Genomic DNA, 19,338 nt, shown 5'->3' on the forward strand with positions numbered 1-19,338 from the left:
AACAGTTGCACACTCCAGCCCAGCAGGCGGCGCTAATGCACCATAAGTTTGCTTGCAAATCGCCAATAAACATCATCATCAGAAGAATACAAATAACAAGGAAGAAGACGCTTTTCTTGAGGGGACTTGGACTGGATTGAACGGAACGGGACGGAAAAGAAAAGACAATTAAAATTAAAATTAAAATGTTACTATAATGGTTTAAACGGTGACGTGTTGTTTTTTGCGTCACCCCAGACCAATGTTTACGACCAGGCGCATTTTGGGATCATCTGCAAAGTATTTGGTCTCTTTCCCAGTTTGGAAACCACGGGCCCAGCTGCATTACAGGTTTGGGCTGTCTGTTTAATACTCTGACAACGAAATTTTATTAGCTGATATTTGCAAATGTCTGCAACTAAGATGGAAATGTAAGGTCACCATGACTTGAACAAATGTCACCATCAACACGTGTTAAAGCTTGTTTTCAAAAAAGGTAGTTGCTAATTTCAATTTTTAAGATACTTTATTGCCATTTGTACTGGTACAAAGAACATGCGCACTGAAATCCCTCAGTCAGGATAAAAATAGTTGTTCAATGTTGTAAAAATAACATTTTTAAGTATGTATTACAATGTGTTTTCTATTTAATGAAACTGTCATCTTAAATATTTAGATAACAAAGTCAGAGCAGCAGTTAATGATCAACTGACATCCCGTATAATAATTCTTCTCCCAGCAGGATGTCCAGTGTACCACGACCACTCACTGCAGTGTGTCAGGTGATGGCCACATCTGACAAAGAGGCCAACTTCACTGCCTGTAAACAGCTGGTGGAGGATGCCAAGGAGCAAGGGGCTAGCATGGTCTTCCTGCCTGAAGGCTTTGACTATATTGGATCCAGTCGAGAGGAAACACTGTCGCTGTCTGAGAGCCTAACAGGAGACATAGTATCAAGATACATTCAGCTAGCCAGGTAGACACAACAGTTTCTGTTTATATTTCAAGGAAACATTTTCTAAACCTCATACAAAGTCAGATATTTTTTCTGCTACTGAAGAAAGATTGGGGTGAAACTCCAACCATCAGTAGATAGCCATGCCTTAAAACAGTTTCCTGTTTCTATAGTCCGGCTTTTTTTTTTTCAAAATAAGAATCAATCAGCCCTTGATTTCTATACCTCTTAACCTCTCTTTCTTCCAGGAAGCTGGAGGTGTGGCTGTCTCTTGGAGGATTTCATGAACGAGGACATGACTGGGAGACCGACAGGCGAATCTACAACAGTCACATCATAATTAATGATAAGGGTACTGTCCATTTAACAATGACTACTTTCACTCACTCTCTTACACAAACAGAAACATGCTCACAACAACAACCCTAGCTAATACAAGAGCTTATGAAATACTTTTAAAGACCCACGGTCCATGTTTTCCATTTGATGATTTCTTGGAGTACACACAAATATTCATGTTGACACTTTGTTACACCCACAGGTGAGATTGTCACAGTCTACAGGAAGTCCCATTTGTTTGATGTGGAACTGCCAGAAAAAAGAATATCTCTTAAAGAAAGTGCCTTCACCATCCCTGGACCGTCCCTCGTGTCTCCAGTCCAAACTCCCATTGGCAAGGTGTCATTTAATGAGATACAGAATTAACCACCACCAAGCAGACCTGGAAATGTACATGAATTCCTGATATTGTGTGTTCCTTTTGAGGTTCATACTGTCACAGAAAACTGCAATAAATGTAAAAATATGTTTTAGCTTTGAAGCCAAAATGCAAAAAGCACAAAATAAGACTCATTGGAAAGAACTACACATTTTAGATGAGGACTTTTTAGTTTTGCTTGGAAATAGTTAAACCATATAGGGGCTCAGCTGTCTGTTTACTTTGCACGAGATAAAGTAGATTTTTTTTAACAGTTTGAGAATCAAAGAGGCAAAATATTCTAGTTCAAAACATTTTTCATTCTACTGAATTTCATGGAGAAAATGTCCACCTGTGTTGTTGATTTACTCTGGGTTTTTCAACTGCAGTTAAACATTAAGAACAGTTTGTTCTGACCTTTTTTATATTGTTGCCATAGGTGGGTTTAGGCATCTGCTATGACCTAAGATTCCCTGAGTTATCACTGGCTCTGCAAAGGCATGGGGCTGAGATCCTGACATACCCGTCAGCCTTCACTGTAGCAACAGGAGCCGCTCACTGGGAGGTGGTAAACAGCTAATTGTTTATTTAATTACTCAAGCTGCTTGTGACTGGATTATGAGATATGAACCCAAGCAACCTCAACTAAAAATGTACTTCAAATGCATTTGTTTGCAGGTGTTACTCCGTGCACGGGCAATCGAGACCCAGTGCTTTGTCTTGGCTGCAGCGCAGGTCGGTCGGCACCATGAGAAACGCTCATCGTACGGCCACACCCTGGTAGTGGACCCCTGGGGTGAAGTGCTGGGTGACTGTGGAGGGGAGAAGCCAGGAATGGTGCTGGTGGAGATCGACCTGGAGAAAGTCAGCAGCACCAGGAGAAACATGCCAGTCCAACAGCACCGCAGGGACACTGGTTTCTACCACAGCCTGGAAAAAATATGAGCAGGTTCAAACTGTTTTGTACCAGGACAGGCTGGAATACAGGCAACAAACTAAGCAGGATGCTGTCTTTCAATAACAGGTTGCTGGTATTTTATTTTAGGCTCAGATTGCTAGGTTTCTGTCCCACTGAATTACAACAAGTCATTTGATTAATGAGCTATTAAGAGAAATGATTTTCAGCTTGTTTGATCATAATCAGCAGGCTGAGATGAGGGAAACATTACATTACCATATTGGGAAAGAAGCACACACTCAGCTAATTAAGCTTTTAATGATCATTTAATTATCAGGAAGTTGGATAGACATTTCCAGTTAGGAATGATTATTCACAGAGTTTTGTCGATTTTCATCCCACATCTCCAGCCCAAGTCATCCAAAATGAGTTTTTAAATGACATTACTGATGATAATCAATAGATGGTACTGTTGCGTAGTAAGAACTGAAGAAAATGGTTTGATAGTCAGTTTTGTAAAATCACAGTAAAGCTTTCTGTTTCTGAATGTTGAAGGAGTTAGTAAAAAATTCACTAACATTTTTTTTGTAACATTGAATACTGTTGAAAAGTTATGTTATAATATAAACTCATACATCTGAAAAACATCACTTTGTCTATCTTCTTTGGCCCAAGACAAAGAAATTGTTCAATTTTATCTTTTAACATTAATGAAATATGCATGTACAAAGCTAATGTGCAAAACTGGTAAACACAAATTTTTTACTTGTTGAGCCACTAGAAAAAGTGAAAAAATGTTTCACGGGTTTCTAGAAACCAATGGTGATGCCTTCAGATCTCTTGAATGCCTAACCACTGGAATCAGTAGTTTGGCAAAGTTAAAAATCTTTACTCAAGGTGCATTAACTAGCTTTATCCACAGCTTTCAACCACATCTCACAGTCTGCCTCAGACTCTGATTTCCCTGTTAAGTAAAAAAAATAAAAAATAAACCGATTAAATAATTTTCAGTTTGCAATAATATACACCAAAATAGAAACTCCCAACATTTGTGTTCACTGAATGTTTTTGCTTGATACATGATTATAATGATTAATCTATCACCAGAATCGTTGGGACTGTTAACCTTTATGTCAAAGTCAATGAAATAACTACAAAACTATTACAAAAAGCCATAAAAAGAGAGATTTTGATGCTAAATAACCACAAAACCACTGCAGAGACAAAATCACTAAAAAGAAAAGACCCCACTGACAGAAAACAACTACAGAAATATAACAAAAATAGAAAAGAAATGCAAAACAACAACAAACTTAGATACCGAATGTAGAAATAGGTGCAAAATGACTGCCAAACGAGTAAAGATGAACACAAAATGGCTAAAACCAGATAAATAGACGCAAAACAACCACAAGACGGCGCTGACTACAAATCAGTGAAGACTTCCAGAGGTGGGGGCCTTTTACATGGCTATGTCCAGGCGCCGATTGTCTCGTACACTGTCCATGATTACACAGGACAATAAAGTGATATGGACAGTAGTTGTTCACTCTATTGTCTTGTATCCAAGTTGACTGAGTTCAGTGACCGTATGAACAACTGACCGGACTTTCTCCTCCCTGCCTGTCAGACTATGGAGTCACCGCTGCTGCAGCAGCTTCTGTTGGGATGGGAAACAGGAAGTGAACGTCACTGACACAGGAATGAGACTGGAAAAAAAAAAGACAACACCATCATGATGAGGAGAATGTCCCATCCGTTCCTGTAGAAAACTAAAACCTTGTCTCAAATCAGGAAAAGGATGAATTGTTTTGTCCGAGCTGGAACTGAGGCATCGGGAAGGTACGTTGCTCTGTTTTTATTATTTCCCCCGTTTGGACCGTTAGCTTGCTGTGTGCTGGAGAATCGAGATATGTGTTTGACCACCCGAGGCCCCCCCCATCCATCCATCCATCCACCCTCCCTCCCTCCTATTGCTGTCAGGTTCTGTGAACTCACAGGCTGACTTCACATCCTTGTAGTTGCCTAACAGGTGCTAGCTAGCGTTAGCTTTGTAGCTAGCTTTAAGGCTAGCGTGTACTGTTTGGCTAGGTGTCGGTGCTGTTCGGTTCGTCACTGTTAGCTTGTGTGTATGTGTGAGTATATTTAGGGGATAATTTGATTTGGGCCCTCGTCTGCAGCGAAGGGAAATTGAAGCTGCACGGTCCATTTGCCTCATGCAAGCCCCTCTTCGTGCACAATTTCACCATGTACCTTATTGCAGATGCAGCGTCGGTGCGTTCACGGCTAACTACTGATCGTGTCTGAGCGCTGGATGGGAGGTCTTATTGCCATGCTGACTGTTTCACGGTTGTTTATCATTATTAGAACTGGAAATCTAACAGTGCTGTGCGTGTGCAGGCTGTGTTCTCGTCTGGAAATGCTGTCATGTAAGGTGAGGAAGCTTTTTGTTTGGTGTAACCAACTGTCAAAGCAACTGTAAAAAGTTGGGTCAGATATTATAGTGGCATTTTTTTCTGATAACGAGATTTAGATAGTTAAAAGCACACTACATAAGACTTTAAGTCATATTTCTAAATAGTGTGGTGAATACCAGCATCACTGTGTAGTCCACTGACTTTTATTTATAATTGAATGTTAGTCAAATAATCATAGTCGATCAAAGAATTATTCAGCAGCTAATGTGAACATCTGTTGAGAGAGTAGGCTAATGCTAACAGGTTCACCCTGTCAGAAAACAAACATTAGGTTTTCTTAGCCTTCCTTGGATAAATTAAACTTTAAATATGTCATGAACCACTTTCACATAGCACTGCATTTATAGGTTGTTAGTTAATTGTTTGGTGAAAGCTGCAAAATCCTTCTAATATAGTGGTTTGGTAATAATAAATAAAACAGCATATCATTGTTAAGATACTTTGTTGGCATGACCTGCACAAAGTATTTTTATGGTATGTGATTTTCCCCTAGGCTACATCATTTCACTCTGTTCAGGTATTCAGTTGTACTTGAATGATGTGTAGTTAGGCAGCAGCATCAGGCTCAGCTTTATAGGCAGGTCAAACCAAAGGCACTGTACTCTCCTTATGTGATTTGCTCTCTCTGTTGGTTTAATCTGCACTCCTAATTGCCTTAAGTCAGTCTGGAGTGTTTGCTTCTGTTCAGTTGAGCATGACCTTAGAGTTTCATTCACAGACAGTTATGGCATTTCATTTAGATGTACATTAAGATTTCTGTAAAATCTGTAATATTAAGGCATCACTTTGGACACAGGTGATTTTTGTTTGACCATTGTATTAATTTTTTTAAATAATCAATAGATTTAATGAATTAATTTAATGACGAGATAAATAGTTTAGGTGGGCGGCATGGTGGAGCAGTGGTTAGCTCTGTTGCCTCAGACCAAGAAGGTTCAAGAGGCTTTCTGTGTGGAGTTTGCATGTTCTCCCTGCGCCTGCGTGGGTTCTCTCCAGTTGCTCCAGATTCCTCCCACAGACCAAAGACATGCAGCTTAGGTTGATTGGTGTCTCTAAATTGCCCCTAGGAGTGAGTGTGAGTGTGTGTGGTTGTCTGTCTCTAAGTGTCAGCCCTGTGATAGACTGATGACCTGTCCAGGGTGGATCCTGCCTCTCGCCCAATGTCGGCTGGGATTGGCTCCAGGCCCCCTGAGACCCTCTTCAGGATGAGTGGTACAGATAATGGCTGGATTAAATAGTTTAGGTGACAATATACTTGCTATTAATTACAAGTCAAAACGACTATTGTCAATATCTGACATTGTTGTGAAGAGAGAGGTCTTTGGTTGTTTTTCTCCATGAACTGTATATGCGTGTGTTGTTATCTCAAATTGACATTGCACAACTACAGCAATTAGTCAGTGTTGCTGATACAGTGGGAGCAGTTGGTGTCCAGTGAGGAGTGAAGACTCCCTGCTGTGTTGGCACTCCTGTCCAGTGGATGTTTGGCTGCAAAGTGTTGTGTGTATATATATATATATCGACCTGGCCTTTGACGGATGTGTGTCAACTTGGCTCTGTCTATGGAGGAGGTGTGAGTCTATCGTTTGGAGGGAGGGCAAAATGCTGAGTCACATCCAAGCACTGGTCGCCTGGGCAACACCTCCACAGGCACCAGCCTGAGGAAGATAAAGCCCCTCGCTGCTCAGCTAGTTGTGTAGCATCAGTGACCCTGCGGCATTTTGTTTTCTCCTGCTGTTATCAACCGTCACACACACGCCCCTCCCTGTTCTCATATTCGTGTTCTCATCCTCAAAATGAAATCTGACTCGTAGGGTAGCTCCTCAATACTCAACAGCTCTAGGCTCCTTGGTGCTAATTTGATTTCTGTTATAAAGAACCAGGGAAACATGAAGACGTACTGCAGTAGTGACCAGATGTCACCGGCACAGAGACAAAAGAGGAAGGATGTCAAATCTAATTAGAGCAGATCATTGTTGAGAAGCTCAGCAGCACAGCTCAGGTCATGCCAGATACAGGTATGTCTGTCTGAAAGGACAATTGCACATGTGTGTCATTCTCACTTTATTTGACCTGGTTAGCAGTGATGATTGAATCAGCAACCCGACTGTTGTCTTTAAATCTCACAATGAAAGAAACTTGGTTGGAATCCAAAAGAAAGTTTTTGTGACTCAGCAGAAGTGTTCAAGTCATGATGACTCTGGATTGTATCTAGAGGTCAAAGAACAATAAATGATAATATCATGCGAGTTCTCCTCAAAACCCTCCTCCTCAACATTGGCTCTGCAGATGAGCCAAATAGAATTTCTTGGCAATGTTGATTTGATAAAGCTCAAAGGGAAGTCGTGTGAATCAATGATTGTTGGCGCGGGGAACGTTTCTCTTTCCTCTTTGTCTCACATTAGGGTTTCGTTCCAGTGAGGATTAGTGGTCTTCACTTTCACTATTGATGTTTACAGAAAGAGGCTTTTGTCCTTAGCCAGCCTATAGTTTCACTGTCATAACAATGTGTCAGAACCTATTTGGTAGAGGTGAGTGGCTTCTGCTACAGCACACATCTAAAGTGAAAGGCTTGGCGCTGGCTTGCTGTGAATGAGAAATGTTGGCCATATACATTTCCAGGTATGGAGATCAAATTAGATCAGCATGCTCTCACTCTTCTTGTCACATAGAAGAACATCATTAAAACAACAGCTGTTTGAACCTGAGTAGAAGCTGAAAAGTTTGATTTGGTGACAGATCTAACAGGATGTGAGTGCTTCTGCAGCAAAACAAAAAAAAAAAAAAACACAAGCTCAAGTAGGAAATTGAATCCATCCAGGTTGATCTGAAGGGACCTAGTAAATCTGTTTGACCCAGGTCTGTTTTTTCACAGAGACATGGAAGAATATGGAGTTGCCTATCAGACTGTGAAGGATTAGTGAGAATGAGTCAGGAAACATCATCAGAGCACAGTGAATGGTATTCTCCTGCTCTTTTTATTACTTTGTGACTCATCACGGCTCCAGGATAATGATCCTCTAAATGTTTTCAGGGCATCTTTCATTGACATTGTGCTCAGCCTCTGGGGATCATTTTAGGTGAGATCTGTCACTGCCTGATTTACCGGTACCTTTGTGATTCCAGAGTCAGGTGTAGTTTCCGCTTTTTCCACAAGGGGGTGTAGTTTGAGAGCTACTGTTGTGTTGATGCCGTTCTGCTCTCTTTGGCCCAGGAGCTTTGGTCATTGCAGGGAGGCTGTCCTTGTGTCGTGTTAATCTCTCAGTCACATTTATGTGTGTATGTGTCTGTGTTGCCTTTTTTCTGTAAAATATAACACCTGCAAATAATAGGTAAATAAAATAATACATGTATTATTTAGGTTCACCATAAACCTGTTTGTGCTGAGCTGTAACCTGCTCTGAGGTTTAGCTCCAGCCCCTGGTTGAGTTTGTTGTAGTAAGTATAATTTCATCCATTACGGCCTCACTGTGTACCCCTCTGCCTTTGCCATTTACCTGTGGGTCAGTATGCATGTTAACAACCCACTCTACTCATCCTTCTATCTCCTTCTAACTCGTATTGTAGCCTCCTCAACAGGGTGTGTATATCTCCACCACTCCCCTCCTCCCTACTTATCATCCAGGGCACTGGGGTGTTGCTAAATGGAGTCGGAGCAGCTGTACCATAGAGGCTACTGCAGGAACAGCTACAACAGCATCGCCAGCGCCAGCAGCGACGAGGAGCTGCTGGATGGAGCCGGCGTCATCATGGACTTCCACACCACTGAGGACGACAACCTGCTGGATGGGGATGCTGCCTCCCCAGGTAGGGAGAATGGTATGGCTCCAAATACTTCGCCCAGTAATTTGATTGGTCTCAGGTCTGGACCCCTTGACGTAGCAGGGAAATGCTGCTCTGGTTGTGAGTTACCCTGCTGCTGATGTCAACACATCCAACATTTTTGTTACTCCCAAAATAATATAGAATAATAGAAAAATAGACTGAACAGCATCTTGTAAATAAAAATGCAAGCTAAAAATTAAATATGCCTTTTAATTTCCCATTTAAATGCTGTGTTGTGGGAATTCAGATGCCTTATTGAATTAATTAAAAAATGTCAACAACAATTTAGTTTTATTTAGTTGTTTACAAATCCTTGATACAAAATTATTAGATTTATTTACTGATAAATTGGTTAAATTATTATTAATCCCTCTTTGCATTGTCCAGTTAAACACCAATTAATGCTTTATAACCATATGTCGGTCTTTCTAAGGATCCTAGTCTGATTTTATTATTTTAAATACTACTGAGATGCAGCAGAGCCTCTGTTTTATGTGTTCATAAATTACGTCAGTTTTTGGCTAAATGCATGCATACGTGAGACACAGTGGTCAGCTCTATGACGCATTGTGTTTTCTGCTGAGTTAGAATTTATCATCCTTACCTTATTCATAATTAGACTGCTGTATGTGGTCTGTACCATGTTACTATGGCCATCGTAGCCATTCCACAGCAGTCACCTGCTTTCTCATTCATTCAGCAGCTCAGTGCCACACTCAGTGGTATATCTGGTGTCCCATCCACATCTTGATCTGCTGGATCCTGCATTCTGTTTGTTCTTCCCTCTCGGATTCCTCTCAAGCCTCTGACTTACAGCTGATCAAACAGAAAACATGCCGGGGGGCTGTTTCGTCACAGCTTGGCTTTCCACATATGGATGGCATGTATTTTATTAGACTGCTTCTACATAGGAAATTTGCTACTTTGAATTATGAGAAATCCCTGCTCTTATTGAATTAAGAATGAGCATAGAGGTTGATATTTGGCACAAGAAAACAATATTTCTGGTAAAATGAACACCTAATGCTCAGCTAAAAAACATTCATTATAGTGTCCAGTGTTGCATTTTGCACATGAAAGCTAAAAACTCTGTGGGTAAGTTTCTATGCAACTCAAAAGGCACAGTCTAAAATTAGCTTGTTTCTAAGGTTATTTTATTCACAAACAGAGAAAGATGCAATGTTGGTAACACTGAATGGGCTGGTACTTTTTTCTCTAAAGTAATTGAGCACTTCTCTTTTCACTCTCTAAATGACAAGCCATATGAATATGTAAACTTGGTATTGGACCACAATTAGCTTGTATTTTCTGTAGAAATTTACCTTTTTTGAAACTGACATACCCCAGTAACAACATGTCTGCAATAAGATAATATCAGCCTGGTCCAGTTATTGGTCTAGCTTTATTATTTACAGCTTATTTTACATCCTAAAGACAACATTAGGGTGTTAGAGCGTTAATGTTACATGCTAAGATTGTAGTTGGTTAGTGTGCTGTGCTACTGTAGCACTAATATCAGACCAGACAGGAATTCAGACATATGTTTTCAAGGATCTTGTCATGAGCTTAAGTTTTGGACAAGTGGTAATTTTCACATGTTGTTGAAGCTTGACGGAAAATGAAGAGCTCATCGGAGTCATCAGGAATTATCATCTGCGGAACTGATAGTATATCTGTATGAATTGTCTATTCTTTCTTTACCAACTCACTTTACAAACAGAGGTAGAAGAGGGTGTGTTGTTATTTACTGTATGTATCATTACTGTATACAAGAGTGATTGGTTTACATTTCAACTTGTCCAGTCACGTCCAGATGATTAGGCTCTTATTCTTTTACTCTGAAACTGGACCTCTGGGCAGTTGTCGACAAAAGAGAAAGGACAGAGTAACCCTAACCTACCAACACTAATACTGTCACTGCTTCCACACATAGAGGGCAGACTTCAGTGAAATGTCAGCAGCAGTCAGATACATAACACATAAATGTCACATATGTTATTGAAGAAGTCTTGCCAGGTCATTACAAAGGTTAACAGACATTTAATGCTGCTATTTGGTCTGTTTGTATATAGTCTTTCTTTTTAATAATTACACTGTATGTCATATTGTATCTACCTGGGCTCCACCTACCTGTGTTACCTGTGTCACACATGCACCGACCTTCCCATGAACCACTTGGGCTGTCAGCTGTTGTAACTCACTGTCTTACTGTCGTTGAGCTAGTATTTCTGGAAATCTCTGGATTAATGTTGTTGCTTAAGGCTGGTGTGCTGCCCTTCCCTGCCTCCGTGTGCTGTTTTTACATAGTCATGAGGGGTGGGTGCATAGAAAAACTTGTAAAGCCCTACTCTTGGTCAAGACATCAGTATGAGGAAGACATTGGCTTGCTCCATAGCCCAGTGGAGGTTTTTGAAGAAACGTATTGTTTGTTAAGAAGTAAGAGAGAAACAGAGCAGTGCTTTGGAAAGCTTTGGTCCTTGAACTGAAATGGATTTGGTCTGTTTTCTCTGGATTACAGAGATTTAAGAGATTTTTCTTTTTCAAACTTCATGTTGTGGTTGGGCTGTTTTGACATCCTGACTGGAACTTGTTGAGGAGGGAGGTAGCAAACTATGGCTGACATCACCTTTGCCATTGCCTAGCAACAGGAGCCCTGCTGAAAGGTAAGGGAGCCACAGATGTCCGGGTGTGACAGACTGTTCTTTATAATGCCAGTAACAAAATGAGAGCGTGAGAAATGGCAGGATCTCATTGTTTAAGTGTGGGAACTGCGAGATGTGTGGAAGAACTGTACTTAACTTTGTTTCATAAAGTACTGCAAGACATAATTACACCAAGCTTAGAAAATACACTGTGCCTTGGAAAACATATGACTTGTAGATTTTACCCATATAATCTGCCTATGTTCTCAGTGGTGTCAAGGGTGGTCAGCTGGGATGGTTCCTCTACATTAGAGTCAGTAAACTCTCTGCTTTCATTATGGCACAGATGCCATGAGACGTCCAGATGATCTCAGATGTCCATATGGAGAGTGAACAAGAGAGAGGATGATTTTTGCTTCTTCTGTCTTGCTGCAGTTTCCCTTACAGTCTCCAGACTGTTTTCAATTTGTCCTATTCTCTTTGTATATTTAAGGGAAGGCAGCAGTTGCAGTGCAGTTTATTCAAAAATAACCTAAATAACAAGGCAAATTGCCAGGTAGCTGCCATAGGCATATTATTTTTTTTGTCTGTGCAATCATAAAGCTTCCTTTCATTTCATTTGTGAGTATTCTTTGGGATTTAGAGTTGAATTGGCAAAGTACTGTTGTGGAACATTTTATCATTTAAGGCTGGAACTGGAGATATACAATTATCAATCTGATACCTGTTCTCCCTTCTCATGCAGATTTAATATGTCTGTCTCATTGCATTGAGATCGCTGGGATCATTTTACTGCCAGTGAGCTTAATCTTTACCTATAGTAAGGTAACATGAGGCCAGGGCAGAGGCTGTGACTGAAAGAATTCAATTTTAGTATGACACTGACGAAAATGGCTCCAGCCTCCCTGTGAACATCGTCAGGATAAGCGGTATAGGTGATGGATGGATGACAAAGAAACTGTACCTAATGTGAATTGTTCACATCTGGTTGATACCTGCCATATCAGCCTTAAAACTGAAGTTGTGTGTCATCAGTGCATTCCTCCCTAGAACTAACAATTATTGGCTAATCTGCTGAGTACTTTGTTGAAAATGTCATAACCCACCAACCCCATCTGTAAACCTAACTATAAACTTGCTGAGATCAACAACTGCTGGCTAATTTTGCCAACTTCTTGCCAAGGTTGGCAGTCAGCCATCTTGGCTCATGTCACATAAACATGCTCCCTTGATTTCTCCCCCCTCACTTTTTTTTTTGCCTCTTCCTCGCATCCTTCCTCACTCGTTTCAACTCACGTGAGGGAAACGTGGATGCAATTAAGGGATATTGGGATGTACCCCTGGTTTTAAAACCAAAGGAATTCATTTAAAGCACCTGCCATGTGACAGATAAAAGCCAGAAACGTTAATATTTGAGATGAACTAGCAATTATTTTGGCATTTTTAGCTGGAAAAATTCAGTCCATTATCAGGGCTGTTGCCAGATTGCAAACAGCATTTTTTTTTATTAACCACCAAACAGTGTGGCACACCAACAAGCCCCATATCCTGTTGCACTTAATGCTAATGCTTAAAAAAAAAACCCAAAAAACTTGAATTAATTCCCCTTCCTTTAATCCTCCTGCACTTGCTTAAAATGGAGTATTCCATATTTAACCTTACTCATAGATCTACTATTTAAATAAATCGTCTATTAATTAATAAAAAATTTAAAAGATTAAAAATTTATTTTAAAAAACACACACTTCCGCTTGTGGCCCAGCTCCATGGTCTTTTCTGGACAGGCAGGTTTCACTGATCTCCCACAGCAAACGAGCATGACCGACCGGCCTGTTGTGTGTGCGTGATGACGTCATCAGCATTGGCGGTCAGCTGCTGCAGTAGAGAGAGGGCGAAAAGGGAGGAGGAGAGGAATGTGCACTCAAATACACGTGCACGCGCACAGACGCGCGCAGCTCCACTTGTTTTCCTTTGCTAAACATTGCAGCGACAGCAACGAGCAGTGCGTAGTGAAGCCTAGCCTAGCCTAGCCTAGCCTAGCTTCGCTTCGTCTCGTCTCAGCTCAGCTCAGCTGTCAACATGGACCACGAGGACGCGGCCGCCGATCCCTATTTACCGTACGACGGGGGAGGGGACACCATCCCCCTGCAGGAGATCCCTAATAGAGGTACGCCACATCCCCTTCTGTTTTCTCCCCCTCTCTCTCAGATTCTCTCCCGTGCTCCCGTCAGAGGAGGTCCTTCTCCTGGCATGTATATAAAGATATGGAATGGCAACCAGGCGCGATGCCACCTCGGTTTTGGTGAAGCACAGGAGCCTGAGAGCTAGTATGGAATATAAGCTGTCAATACTAATGACAACACTCCATGTTCTGAAAAGCTATCTGTTCAGCTTTCGTAATGCACCTCTCTGTTGATGGTTAACCAGCAGTGTGTGCTCACGTCAGCCAGAGATAATGAGATAAAGGAGCTGATTCAGTATGAAGGCTTGCGCTTGGGCCTATAAACAGTGGTGACTAAACAGAACATCATAGGCATCCATTTTAATGTCCCCACAGAAAAAACATGCACAGGTTGTGGCTGCCACATATGTGAATGCTTTTAGGTCTAAACTCTGTGGTGTCAAAGCCAGTTCACATCCTTCCTGCAGGGTGAGGGCACCTGTTAGCAGACTCGGGCTTACATCACATCACATCACATCACATCACACAGCATTAAGTCCTCAGGGTTAAGGCATGTAGTCATATTGTGGCACTTTTTATGTATGTATGTATGTATGTATTGCCCCCAATGAGTTCTTGCACTGGATTCTTGTTTGTCTCTCCAGTGTGGCTGTTAGGGAGTTTTCCTCTCAGATGTTGGTACCTTTGGGCCTTGTTATATTTTTACAGTGATCGAGCAGAGACAAAAAGGCCCTAGTGTGTTTAGGACTCATCTGCTGTTGCCTACGTGCACGTTGTAAGACTTCAGCCTGCAGATGTCCTTACACCTAGGCTTTTATGTTTTTCTCTTCTTGTTCCTTAGTACAGTGTTTAATCATTAAACAGCTTGTGAATGAATTGTTTATTGAATCTGTAGATGACCTTAGTTTATTGTGCATCCATATTTCTCATTATGTTCTTTCTTTTTTTGCATTAAAGCAGCTTTATGCATTTGTCTTCTGGCAGTTTTCCATGTCTTGTTCAAACAGAAATTGTAATCAAGACAGAAATTTGTTTGCTAATGTCCTGCTTTAATAAGTGGCGAAAGTGGACATACTGTATAGTCTGTGTACTAAACATAAATTAAGTATTTATGACATTTTAAGGTCATTCACATTAAACATTGTGGTCTCATCTCAACTTACATACTGTATGTATTATATATAGCTTTTGAGTCCTCAGGGTTTTTGGATTTTGATCCACTTATTCGTCATTCTAGTCATCAGGCTGGCCTTGATCCACACAACAGGCCCTTCAGGCTGTGTGGATCAGTTTGTGGTGCTGGTCACATGATGGCTGAGCAGACTAACCCTACTAAACTTTGCTGACCCACAGTGTCCCGGCCAGCTGCCACTAAACCCCCTCACCTGATTTGCCTCACAGTAATAGAGTAAATAGGGAACTCAAGGCTGGTTGCTTGAATGAAGCAAACCTGGTGTGTCTCCACCCATTAGACACAGAAACCTCCCAAGATGCAGTTGGCTGATCATAGTTCCACAGAAAGGCCTCACCAAAAGCTGTTCATTTAGTTAAGTATTACTGACACTCAGCAAGCCTACGTGTGCAGTGACGTGGCTTTTTGCCCTGTAGCAGGCTGAATAGAAGTGCAGCGTCACTGTGCTAATGCACAGCCTGGGGTAGGAACTAAACCCTTGCTTTTATGCGAGTGCATCAGTTGTCTGCTGACTCTGTCAAGGCATGATGCTGGCAATGTGTCGTATGCAGTTGTCTTCGGTTTCTGTTTTCTGTGGCGTCACCCTCACTTGGCACTGTCTCAGCCAATGGATGTAGGCCATTCAGCATCATCAACTTTATCAGTATTCCTAAAGGAAGCTGAAAATATTTGGAATCTGTCCAACTCTGTCTGAGGGGGCTTTCTACCCTCACTTCCATCCTCTGTTTCCAAATGATCACAGGATGCTCGATAGTTGAACAGCATGCCTGAGTGACGTCTGACTGGTCACATGGCACTGAATGAATGAATGGATGAATGAATGATCACAGCCGGGCTACATGAAAGGTTAAAAAAAAAATTCAAACAGCATCCTTATGGTCTTGATGTTATGCGCACAAAGAGGTTTATCTTCCTGGCTGTTTGTCTGAACAAAAAAGACATAATTACCTAATGCAGAAACTACCCTGTCCTAAAGTGATTGTACTTGCATTGCAGTCCCATTTTTATCTAAGATGCTTAAAGGTTGGCGTTCCTGGAAGCTTGATTTTGAAAGTAGCCAAAAGAGGAATCTCCCTCGAAAAAAAGATAATTACCAGTCCAGCAGAAATACGGCCGCCATGGTGTCACTTCTCGGGCCTTTTTTGCATGTCCTAGCTGTTATTTTTTATCCCTGCTGTAGTTTCTGTTTTATCTCTTGATATACCCTTGAAATGTTACCCTGCCTATGTTCTAACTGCCATTTCACTGGGACTTAGCAGTACCACAGTTTCATTGACTTGAATACTTCCAGTCACATTTGTAAGACTGGATGCATATTTACCTTGTCAGGGAACACAAACGGTCCCAGCAGCAATTCATGAGCTCTTGTTTTTGTTTCATTTGGTGGGGTCGTATTTTGCCCTGTTGTAATGTTAACCCCCACAGTCATTTACACCCATGTTTAAATTAGACACTGACCCAGAGGCATATTATAAAATGTTACTGTTTTAATTTTCATGTACAAAAGTTTCTTGTCCTACAGCTGCCTCAGTCGACAAAGCCAAATGGCAGCCAGGTAAAAAGAGGCATAGACAATCAGGACTCGGCTGCTTCTCTTCACTTTATGTGTGCTAGCATGAGCCAGCACGTTTTGCTGTCCCTTCTCTTATTGAATCTGCGCATCCAGCCAGAACAGACCAGATGTAATGATTGACATTTGTAACTCAAGCGTTAGGTGAGTGACTGATCTACAATGTTTATATAATGTCAGCACCATCTTCTGAAGAGCAATGGACAGTGCTTGCTGTGTAATTTTTTGTGTGTTTTAATCATGTATATGTGTTGTGACTAATCTTAGTCATGTTGAATTTAATACTGAACTGACTGTAGTGCAGATGGTTCTTGGCCCTGCAGGCGTGTATCATATTGGTTTGCATTCTATAGGCTGATAAAGCCACACCAGTGCTAATCAGACTTCCAGACATGCAAGTAGTTACATTTTTCAAGTGGGGGGGGGGGGGGATTTTGGGCTGCAACAAAGCATCAGGTGAAGGTATTAAATATCATTTTTTTTTATCCTTACCAAATTTTTTTTGAAGTCTGGTTTGTACAAAAGAGCTTTTATTGATAGTCAGTGATGGCCTTGTAATAGCGTGTATCCATCCATCTCTCAGCAGGGAGAATCTGCCGTGCTTATTTCACCCCAGTGCTCCAGTGTAGGCGTGACTGTTTAAAGTATGGCTGGATGGATTTCCTCCAGGTGGTTCAGCATAGTTTGCTCATCCAAATGTTTCAGCAGTGCAGATAAACCTGAACTCCCTTACTGTTTGCTGTTCCAGCTGAGGTGGTGGACAGCAGGGGTTTCTCAGTGTTGCTGTGTTTCTGATGGCTTCATTCTAGCCATCTCAGTGGTTGCTGTGTGGTAGGTCCTGCCAGTGTTTCTTATGGGCTGGATTATTGACAGGATGTAGCCTGAAGCAGGTGGCACTGTGATGGATCCCTTTGCTTTTCAGTTACAGGCTAGGAAGCAGCAAAATATCAAACTTCAAGATTTTCTTTTTTGTTTTCACATTAGATGCTCATTACTTGCCAGACGGGGTTTAGACAGGTCTCCCTGATAAAATGGCTCTCAGAGATGTGGATTTATGTGTATAGAACATTTTAACAGCATTGATTCTAAGGCAAACACTGACATGTTTATTTTCTGTATGCTCTGTCATTGTGTTTGATTTAAGGCTCACCAAGATATTGTTCTGAACACTATATATTAAATGTTTCATGTTGAATACGGGGCAAAAAAGTGAACATAAGGCAAAAAAACCCTCATGTACTTTTACACGCCTTACTTTCTTTGTCCCCCTCGCCTTCAGGATCTAACTACGCCATGTCTAACGGGGGCGGGGCTGCCAGCAGCTCTACTCACCTGTTGGACTTCCTAGAGGAGCCCATCCCTGGTGTGGGGACCTATGACGACTTCCACACCATCGACTGGGTCCGTGAGAAGTGCAAGGACCGTGAGAGACACAGGAAGGTGAGGACATAGAGGGCATCTGAAAATAAAACCTTACATCTTTAATGTCTCCATGTGCTTCAAGCAAAAAATTTTTTTGTCCGACAAGTCTTTGGACCATGTCTGAAGGCAGAAGGTTTATACTTGTCCTGACTGGCCACACTTGAATTTAGCTTTTTTTTGTGTGTCTTTATAGTTTTCATCCTCCATCCATATTCACAGTGTTGGGCTCAGCTATACATTGTAACTCCAGATGTTGTGTGAGGAATGAACAGATATTTTGCCTATTAACAATTTCACATTTGTCCACACGAGGGTTTTTATATGGTTAAAACATGCAAGCGATTTGTTTGAAGCACGCCGAGCTCTTTAGCCATGACATAGAAATTAGCTGATCTCAGCAACTACTTGCACATTTCCTGCAGCAGCAACAGTTTGTTTGGATCACACAAAGGAAGTGTTGGGTGGTTAGGGTTTGCAGTTTTAGCCTCAGTGACTTAACAGTGGATGAATACAGCTCAACCTACCTAAAGGAAAAAAAATCACTTCAACAGTAAATCTAAGTGAAAACCAGTTAATATCAAAGCTGTTTCCAAATTTCCAAGATTAACTTTTATTGTAGAACTCGAGTTGGAAATAAATCCCCACCGACTAACTTGTTTTGGTGCTTTTAGCTACATGTCTGAGTCTTCATCAACAGTCAGAGGCCAAGAATTAATGTTTGTGCTCAGTTACAGAAATCAAAATGTACAGAAGTCATAGATGCACCAGAATGAATGGTCACACAATAAACTGATGTCTGTCTGCAGCTCCCCGTCACTGATCCACCCCTTTCTGTCACCACTTTTATCCAAATATTGGCAGTTTTGCTGCCATACATTTAGAGTGTTTTGATGGAGTTGAGGATTTCAGTGCTATTTGAATACTTTGTCAAACGTTCCTATAACTCGGTCTTACTTGTCATACAGGAAACAAGCAGTCTCAATGAAGCAACCATTGGGGAGTAGTTATAAACCTTTGACCTATGTGCATAATTTATTAAGTACACATAATATACACTCTTACATCTGTAGCATATTTGTTTTATTTCCTTGTGTGTTCAGATTAACAGTAAGAAAAAGGAGTCAGCATGGGAGTTCACAAAGAGCCTGTATGATGCCTGGTCTGGTTGGCTGGTGGTGACGCTCACTGGCTTGGCCTCAGGTAACACACACACACACACACACACACACACAGCTGTTGACTCGCACATGCTTTGCCTCAAGCAGAGTACGCTCGGCCTTTCTCTTGGTCTCTGTCTTTTGTCTCCTCTTATTTATTCACCTCTCATAAGCACACTTCCCCCGCAGAGCCTCAGAAAGAGAGGTCAGAGGTCAGTCCTCTAGGCCATGAAGTTTCAAGTGTTATTTATGTGTTTATGACAGAAAAAACAAAGAACACCAACAGGATTTTTTATGACCCTGTGGGGTCCAGCAAGTGAAGTTGCTGTAAAATAATTTATT

General features: G+C 41.3%; 2 protein-coding genes across 6 annotated transcripts in view; both read left to right on the forward strand.

Moving 5' to 3' along the window:
• The first annotated feature begins 126 nt into the window (after window positions 1–126).
• On the forward strand, window positions 127–3,174 carry nit1 (nitrilase 1). 2 transcript variants are annotated; one of them, XM_020619739.1, is made up of 6 exons: window positions 127–330; window positions 719–955; window positions 1,183–1,286; window positions 1,476–1,612; window positions 2,071–2,196; window positions 2,310–3,174. In XM_020619739.1, exons 1-6 carry the CDS (start codon window positions 242–244, stop codon window positions 2,574–2,576), a joined length of 960 nt encoding a protein of 319 aa, XP_020475395.1. In that variant the 5' UTR covers window positions 127–241; the 3' UTR covers window positions 2,577–3,174. The 2 variants fall into 2 exon arrangements, with proteins under 2 accessions (XP_020475395.1, XP_020475396.1); XM_020619740.1 differs by having other exon boundaries at window positions 722–955.
• A 1,047-nt stretch (window positions 3,175–4,221) lies between these two features.
• clcn3 (chloride channel 3) overlaps window positions 4,222–19,338 on the forward strand; it is a 32,208-nt gene continuing 17,091 nt past the window's right edge. Inside the window, exons 1-5 of one of the 4 annotated variants that reach the window (XM_020619670.1) lie at window positions 4,546–4,803; window positions 4,897–4,963; window positions 8,632–8,825; window positions 17,697–17,857; window positions 18,940–19,039. In XM_020619670.1, coding sequence (XP_020475326.1) covers window positions 8,651–8,825; window positions 17,697–17,857; window positions 18,940–19,039 — 436 coding nt within the window. In that variant the 5' untranslated portion in view covers window positions 4,546–4,803; window positions 4,897–4,963; window positions 8,632–8,650. Of the gene's footprint in view, window positions 4,372–4,545; window positions 4,804–4,896; window positions 4,964–8,631; window positions 8,826–13,331; window positions 13,641–17,696; window positions 17,858–18,939; window positions 19,040–19,338 lie in introns of those variants that run through there. The other 3 variants (XM_020619671.1, XM_020619668.1, XM_020619672.1) reach the window with 3 other exon arrangements.

Source organism: Monopterus albus, unplaced genomic scaffold, assembly GCF_001952655.1.
Source record: "Monopterus albus unplaced genomic scaffold, M_albus_1.0 scaffold225.1, whole genome shotgun sequence".
Taxonomy (NCBI): domain Eukaryota; kingdom Metazoa; phylum Chordata; class Actinopteri; order Synbranchiformes; family Synbranchidae; genus Monopterus; species Monopterus albus.

Bases quoted from the DNA above. Each gene is read 5' to 3' on its own strand.
- nit1 (XM_020619739.1), top strand. From the start codon at position 242: ATGTTTACGACCAGGCGCATTTTGGGATCATCTGCAAAGTATTTGGTC. The intron at 1,287-1,475 runs GTACTGTCCATT...TTACACCCACAG, and splicing joins CATCATAATTAATGATAAGG to GTGAGATTGTCACAGTCTAC. The intron at 1,613-2,070 runs GTGTCATTTAAT...TTGTTGCCATAG, and splicing joins TCCAAACTCCCATTGGCAAG to GTGGGTTTAGGCATCTGCTA.